Genomic DNA, 8,345 nt, shown 5'->3' with positions numbered 1-8,345 from the left:
GAATATTAAAAATATTTAGCATTTCGTCATTTAGAGATATTTTTAAATAATACCATATATCCCCTCTTCTACGATAAATTTAATGATTTCTGATTAAAATACGAATCAAGTTTCTTTAACATCTCACTAAATTTTCACACGTGAATTTTTTTCATTGAAAATTTTCACTGTACTATCAAATTTAAAAGATGAGTAAAATTACAAAAAGAGCATGGATTTTTCGTCAAAGAAATTTAGTCCTAAAACAAACAAAAAATGAAAATCGACTAAAAATCATTTTAGTTTGCATCTAATTTGATGCTCTTTTTTGCACAATGATTTTTCTTTTGTTTTTAAATATACATAATGTAGCGACAATGGCGGCGCATTTTTTATTTTTTGTTTAAAAAGAATATATTTTATTTAAATTTTGTAAAATTATGATTTTAGTACAATCATTTTCCTAAAAATTTTCATCATGATTTTTTTCTACAGTTTTAACTAATTTTATATATAATAACGATATTACTGAATGTCATCAAGTTGTTTTATTTTTTTCTTGGATGAAAATACGCATGTACGCATGTGCATAACATGCGCACTAATGTTTTTCTTTTTAAATATGGTCTTTTTTCCACACAATTCAAAATATATATACAATTTACTTTTTTCCACAAGAGTTTCACTTAAATCACAAAGTTTTACTTTCTGGATGATCTAAAACATGATTGGGGGGGGGATGGGAAACGTATAAAGAATGGGGGCAGAGAGGGGGAGTTTATTTATGATGATGATGAATTGAAAAAAACTTTTTCGAACTATGAACAAGAGGACGCTGTATCATGATGTATATGCACCATACTTCGACGTCGCGATGAAAACGGCGCTGAGCACTCATATAGCACACTTGAAATAATATTTGCAACCTGTTGATCCAATATTTGACTCATTGCTAAGCTAAGTAAACGTTGCTCCTGTTGTATAAATAACGGTCTATTATCCGGATGTCGTGCTAAATGTAAAAGCGTGTGCGCAGCACGGCGTAACATATCTAAACTCGTTCCCATTGCATCGGGATTCTCCCGGAGCGCACCAATACCATGTTGATTTGCAATACCAAGTGCACTTTGTTCAGCTTGTTCAATAAAACTCACTAACAACGAGACACATGGCGATTGTAACGCAATAACTCGAGCCATTGCTGAAGATGCTGCGCTTAAATAATGTAATAAATTCACAGCAAATTCACGTAATACTTGTTCCTCACTACGACATAATAATTTTGTAAGCACACTACATAATCGTTCTAAGCGAGAAAACGGGGGTGTCGCAATCACTAGATCAACATTTGCATCTGTTACACATAATTTACATAGCGATTCCAATGCTAAACGTTGTGGCGAGAGCATTGAGAATGGGCCCACACTTAAGAATGGATCTTGGCCATGTGCTGATGGACATACCGCCCAATGCAGTAAACCATCCAAGATAGGTCGTGCTATTTCCTCTGGATACGGTTCCAAATCAATGTGTCCAGATATATTTGCAGTCGCAACGAGTACATTTTCTCGAACTTGCATTAGATAATCCCACCACCAGTAAGTTTCACCCTGTAAACTGCTACATGAATCCGCAAAATCAGCATCTTCTTCGCGATCATAATTTCGTGTTTTCTGTGTACGAACCGGATGTTCATGATGCAATATTAACAATTTACCTAGTAAAAGAAAAATTAATTATTAATAAAAACAAAATAATAGGTTTATGGGGCTACAAATCCATTAAAAAAAAATTCAGTGAAAAAAAATTAGCGAAATATTTCCTAAGAAACCCACAAAACCATATTAACCTGAGTGCAATTAATAAGTAGAAAAGGTGTATGCTACTTTATTTGTAGACTTTGAGAAGGCTTTTGACAAATTGAAGAGAGTATTTTTATTTTATTTGGGAAGACCTTTGGCGGCATAATAGTATGATAAAGGTACAACAACTTTAAATGTTAAGCTCAACAGAACGGTTAACTCTTAGCCTAAGTTAAGCAGTGATTTGTATTATCGACTCTACACTTTTAGATCATAATTGATGAGATTATGAAAAAACTATCGATATCACTAAAGCAGTCTTTCTCAAAATGGACGATAACTCCCCCTTGTGGGTGCTAGAGACCTACAGGGTGGTAAGGCTAACTTGTAGAGGATAAATGTAATAGGATAAGACTGATATAACACGTTTTAGGGGCGCTGAAAAATAATTGATTCTTGAAGTGGATGATAGACTAAACAAGTTTAAGGACCTCTGCACTAAAGAAATTCTGTAGTCATTATTATCAAAGCTGGAAGATTTCGATTTTGCTAGGACTATTATCGTGCAAATACAATAACATGAATCAGAAAATTTTGAAAGACATGCCATTAAATTTCAAGAAAATCAACAAAGTTCAAATAGATTAACATGATCTAAAACAAATTAAGTAATTTTGCTTTCTCAGTTCTTCCTAGAAATAAAGCTACATTTTTTCCTACACCAGGATTAAAGCTGCTTTGTTATTCGGCAATAAATCCTGGATTGGCACTACCCAGAATAAGAAAATGTATTATTAAATATATCTAAGGCAAGAGGAATATCTTTGATGCGCTAAATTATCTAACCTTGATTATGAAAGCATCAAAAAGTGAGAGCGCTCGTTTGACAATATTTGCTAACATATTTAATCGACGACGTCGACTGTTTATTTCTACCTTTCATTGCAATTGCAATTAATTCCTTTTGCTCTAACGGACTTGTGAATTGTTTCATAATGAAAATTGTAGTCCACGATGTAACTAAAAAACAAGCGTTCGTAAGATCACTCACGTTCGTTCGTAATCTAATACTTCATAGTGAATTTTTTGATCGGTGGCGTGCCCAAAATATTGTGCCGCGTGCCATTGGTTCGTCATCCTTGTCCTAAGATATTTGCATTAATTCTCTCTATTAAGCAAACATTTAGAAACAGAATCTTCCATTTGAAAAATTTGTTTTTAGAAGAAAAAAAAAAACCTTTATAAGTCGGAGTATATGATATAAATAAATTCTTTAAGTGAAAAATCTTGATAAGTCGAAAAACTCGATAGCTCGAATTTTTTTCTCCCCGTGAGATATGAGTTACTAAAAGATTATATTTCTATAAAAAAAAATTACTGGAATGTAACATAAAATACAGAATTTATATGAATACTTTTGATAACTTACCTAGTAAACCAAGAAAGGTTGAATTTCTAGCAAATTCTAACTCATTGCCAGGTATAAATGTTAGATTACGTAATATTGTAGATATGCAAATACAGCGTCGACCAAGAGATTCTTGTGTTTCGGTTATTAAACATAATGATGGTTCGTCTCGTGAGAATGGTTCATCTTCATAATCGCTCATACGACGTCGTTTCAAAACACCCGCTTCATCTTGAATATTCACTTTATACTTGATCGAACCAAGTGTTGTTATTAATTTGGTCTGTTTACACGGTAAACTCGGTGTTTTTATTTTAACGTCCGATGGATCCATACTACATTCATTTGTGGCACCTCGAGTCAATCCATCATCTTCAATGTCAACTGGTACTTTTGTTATTTGCTGTTCAGTCTTAACCTTCTCTTTCTCTCCCTGCTGCTGCTGCGTCGTGGTCGTGGTGGTGGTGGCCGTCGTCGTGAGGTTTGGCGTTGAATCATCATTTGATTCGATTACATCACTATTTAATGTTTTTGTACGCTTTTTATTAAGTGTTTCATCACTTTCTTTATCACTTTTTGTAACAACACTATCTTTTTCTATCACTTCACTAACTTTTTTACGTTTATCGGTATTGTCTTCGTTATCGCTTTGAGGTTCTTCCTTAATATCTACGGTCGTATTATCATCTTTATCCTCCTCAATTTTAACATTTTCTTCCAATTTTTGTTTTTTAGATGGTTTTAATAATCGTGCAAAAGGTACATTACCAAATTCAGCTTGAAAACATGTTAATATGTGATCGGTTGGATTCATTTCAACGCCAGAACTTGTTAATTGCCATGGTTCAAATGTTATTTGTGCCATAACACAACGTTCGTTTGGATCAGGCTCGGAATCCCAACTTCGATGATTATCCAAAATAAATATTTCATCATCTTTGGGTACAATTTTAACCGGTGCGTTTTTCCTTGTCGTCATACTATAATTTGGTGTATTTGCTAAAAATACCACATGATCGTTGGAATCAATCGGTGTGGTAACAGCACCTAAATTAAACAAAAAAAATTTTAGAATATCCAAAACTAATTATGATTTAATAAGGATCATGTAAAAGAAATGTCATAAATTTGGGAAAATGTAAGAAATAAATATGTGAAACAATGCGGAAGTTAAGGTATAGTCAGCAAGCACTAATGTCTGTTATATTATTACATAAAAGGGCAGTTCAGAAATGGAAATTTTAATTATTGGAACGGAGTTCCTTATGGCACGTTATCGTTCTGATTTGTTTGCGAGCTGAGGGGCTAGATGGAAAAAAGTGTAGCAATGAAAAACGACACCCTTTTGCATTGATTTTTTTATATTAGAATAAAATTATGGAAGGTTTTCAATGAATGAATGAATTTTATAACTTACCTAAATCCACTTCCTCATATTTCTTTTTCGGTAGTTCATACCATGGTTTATCCGAGTCCGTTAATTCAGCTAGTTCGAACATATCGGTTAGACTACGTTGAAAATGTTCGAGTAATGTATCTAAGAGGCCTGGTAAATGTGCAAGACCAAAATATGCGACAGCTGTATCATCGAATAACAATATATTTAATACATCTAGTGCCCATGTTGTTTCGCATAGTAGACCAGAGCGTAAACTCATCATTATTCGCCATGCATCTAAGGGGGCTACATCCATACGTGTTAAACGTTTTCGTCGATAGAACATTGCGGTGGCAGCTTCAACACTGTCCGGAGGGAATGTTATTTCACGTTTTGGTAATGGTTGTTGTGTGTACGATGATGTCGTCATACCGCCACTTGTTGGGGATGACTGTAACAATAAAAAATAACAAATTCTTTTAACCCTCTTTGAAAATTCGTAAAATAAATTAATAATAAAGATGAATGTTTGAAAAATTATCCACTGCGGTTCAGTATATATTGAAAGACGGTTATATCGAATCTTGGTAATGATTTATAGAAATAAATACCTCGATAGGGGGGTATTAAAAGATACAAAGTTTTCAAAATTTTATTGTACTCTGAAGGTAATTAAAAGAGCTTGATTTACTTTGAAATGTCTGTAAAAAAATAATAATGATATCAAATATAATTTTACCTTATTAAGTACTTGAGGTGGAGGCATACTGAAAGGTGGTTTTCCTTCAGCACGGTAAGGTGGTCTTGCAACCATTGTTGGACGCATTCCAGTATTTTGTCCAACCGGATTTGGTGGAATTTGATTCCATTGAGGTTGTCCTGGTTGCGGTGCTGGATATGTCCCAGTTGCGCCCGCTGCACCAGGTGCGCCAGGTGGATACCTATGTTCAGGACCCCATGTTGCAGAATTTGTTGCAGGTGGTACATTAGCACCAGCTGGTCCTCCAGGTGGAGGTGGACCACCCCGTGGCGGTACATTCGCTTGTGGCCATTGACCAGTTTGTCCTGTAGGAATACCTTGAGGTTGTCCACTGTACGTACCTCGATATTGATTATTGGGCCAACCTATAATTTAAAAATTATTTATTTACAAATATTTTTTAGGATATTTTATTGAATATTTAATGTGAGATACTTACCATACATCTGAGGTTTTTGTGGATTGTAAGGGGGATACTGTGGTTGTTGATCTTTTGCAAAATCTGGATGTCTACGAGGTTGAGTTGTAGGTGGAGGCATGGCTTTACCATTACCAAATACTTGATTACTACCGCTAACTGGTGAAGTTTGACCGGGCGTACCACCAGGATAATTCTATAGAACATTAAATTCATGTTAGTCTTGAATGTTAATTAAAACAAAATACTGTGAGTAAACTTAAGGTCTTCCAGCGTTTAATTTTTCAATGATATGTCGGCTCACGTAATAATTGAACCTGGATGCCATTTAGCACTTATCGAAGAAACCAGTCATCGTCTACGCCCTGTGGGTACTGTCTATTTAATTGATTTAAACTACTGCAAGAAGCTTTTCAAAATTTGACTATGAAGGAGATTCCTATTCTAAGATAATTTCTAGTTAAAATTAACAATACTTACAGTATAATCATTCCTGGCGTATTCCGGTTGTCCTGTATAGCCGGTCGATTGAGATTGTGCACTAGGTTGACTTGTTGACGGATTTGTATTTATACCATAACCTTGTCGTGGCGTAAATGTACCACCTGGACCCGTTGTATTCATATTATATCTATTATAAGGATCAGGCGCTGGGACACTTCCAGTAACAGCTGGATTACTATTACTTGATGCCATACTTGTACTACTTATACTACTGGCCGGTGGATAACCTCCCCTGCTAAAAAAATAAATATAAAATTAATCATAATTCCCAAGCGAGACTAAAGAGTTTCATTAATAACTATTTTGGGTCATTTTCAATTTATTTATTTGGATCGTATGATCAATTGAAGGTTAATTTTTGGAAATTATAATTTGAAATTCTTAAAATTACTTCATTTTCTGATAAAAAAATATTCACTCAGGTATATTGAGCCGGAATGAAGAACCAATATTTTGGGTACGCCGCCGATCACAAAGTACGCTTTAAAGTATTATAAAGCTTATAATTGATTGTGAAGTATTAAAAAAATAATAATTGCGAATCCCAATAATCACGAAGTCAAAATTATTTAATGCCACCTCTGATGTAGTGTATAGACTAGCGATAACTCAACATCTCTTAAGAAAAATCTACTCATTGCATTATGTTCAGTTGGTCTGGGTCGAGTTGGCCCTTTTTCGGTGAATACTCAAGTCTTTTTTTTATCATTTTCTCTGATCGATACTATAAAGTCACCCTGATTACACAAAGTTAGCTTTAGGAATAAATGAGGTTTAATACCAAGCATATTTAAACCTTTCTTGTCCCAGTATGCGAACATAGAAGCGTAAGGAAAACGTAGAAAGTTAATGGAATCAATCTAAAAAAAAAAAGATCGTAAAAGAGAATCTTACCTTTCAGTATCTGGACTATATGGTGGATAATTGGATAATGCTCGTGTCGTTTGTGGATAATTCGAATTATTTGGATAATTTTGATATGGATCTGGACTAGTTCCAGTACCTTGATACTGATTATAACCAGTTTGTCCAGTATACCCTTGTCCAGGCATTCCTCCTTGAGGTCGTGGTGAACCACCTGCACCTGGACCAGGACCAAATTGATGTGAGCCAGGTGGAGCACCACTACCATACCGTGGTGGACCTTGACCTCCTGAAGCACCATCATCAAATGGATTCGATACACTGATATTGTCGCCAGTTTGATTATTCCCTTGATGATTCATAACATTCGCATTTGGATGTGGACTTGGTGCGTTTGTTTGTGACGATGGACGTTGTTGCATTTGTGGTGAATTGTAATCCGGTTGACTACCTGGTGGATAACCGTAGCCACCATAACCATCCATGGATGCCCCACTTGAACCAGGTGTTGGAAATGAATCTTGTGAGTTAGATGAACCTAGACATTAGCAAAATACATATTTTCATAGATATTCACACTTAGATATTAGACATGCGGTTTTATTATTCAAAGAATATATATAAATCTGATGTGATACCATTCTCACACGACTTCCATATACAGGTGTTATCAAAGAACTTTAATATTAAAAGTGTTTAAAACTATTTTAAAAGTGAAAGAATATGAGTTTACATGAGACTAATAAAGACAACCCAGTCATGACATAAATTTTTATTATTTGATCTTTTCAGTTGTATTGTTATCGTTTACATATTGTACAAATTTATTTCGAAAATCGAGGTTTAGATCGCGAAACTTAAGCGAATCAATAAACAAAAGCTTTATTGATTGGCTGTCCAGGGGTAGGGCACACTTAGACCATAGGGTCCGTTGTAACATCGAAAAAGGGTGTGCGCATCCCCGGCCATTACTCCATAAACCATGGAGCTGTTTAAGAATAACAAGAGTGTTTTGACGTCAACTGAATTAACGTCGAATAAAATCATACTCAAACGAGTCTATCGTCTCATGCCAAAATTTGAACAGTGTCGTCGTGATACAGTGATAGGCGCTGAAGTTCAGCGCACCTTCCGCCTAGCCCTGTAATAGCCGCAACAATTTTGCTAATAGAGGGCCTCTTGAAAACGATATAAGATCTTCGGAAAGTCTAGGATTGTTTCTTCAAGAACAA

At 35.0% G+C, this 8,345-nt stretch overlaps 1 protein-coding gene across 5 annotated transcripts in view; it reads right to left on the bottom strand.

The window, feature by feature from the left end:
- Window positions 1-381: 381 nt before the first annotated feature.
- Window positions 382-8,345, bottom strand: part of LOC123302694 (trithorax group protein osa) — a 59,504-nt gene continuing 51,540 nt past the window's right edge. For 3 of the 5 annotated variants that reach the window (XM_044885730.1, XM_044885733.1, XM_044885732.1), the window contains 7 exons: window positions 7,144-7,651; window positions 6,226-6,484; window positions 5,767-5,941; window positions 5,307-5,692; window positions 4,607-5,018; window positions 3,211-4,236; window positions 382-1,696 (listed from right to left, as the gene is read on the bottom strand). In XM_044885730.1, coding sequence (XP_044741665.1) covers window positions 798-1,696; window positions 3,211-4,236; window positions 4,607-5,018; window positions 5,307-5,692; window positions 5,767-5,941; window positions 6,226-6,484; window positions 7,144-7,651 — 3,665 coding nt within the window. In that variant the 3' untranslated portion in view covers window positions 382-797. The remainder of the gene's footprint in view (window positions 1,697-3,210; window positions 4,237-4,606; window positions 5,019-5,306; window positions 5,693-5,766; window positions 5,942-6,225; window positions 6,485-7,143; window positions 7,652-8,345) is intronic. The other 2 variants (XM_044885731.1, XM_044885734.1) reach the window with 2 other exon arrangements.

The sequence above is a fragment of the Chrysoperla carnea genome, chromosome X (assembly GCF_905475395.1).
Source record: "Chrysoperla carnea chromosome X, inChrCarn1.1, whole genome shotgun sequence".
In the NCBI taxonomy this organism is placed as follows: Eukaryota; Metazoa; Arthropoda; class Insecta; order Neuroptera; family Chrysopidae; genus Chrysoperla; species Chrysoperla carnea.
Note: the sequence above shows the minus strand (reverse complement) of the source record. Positions and strands in the feature narration are given on the sequence as shown.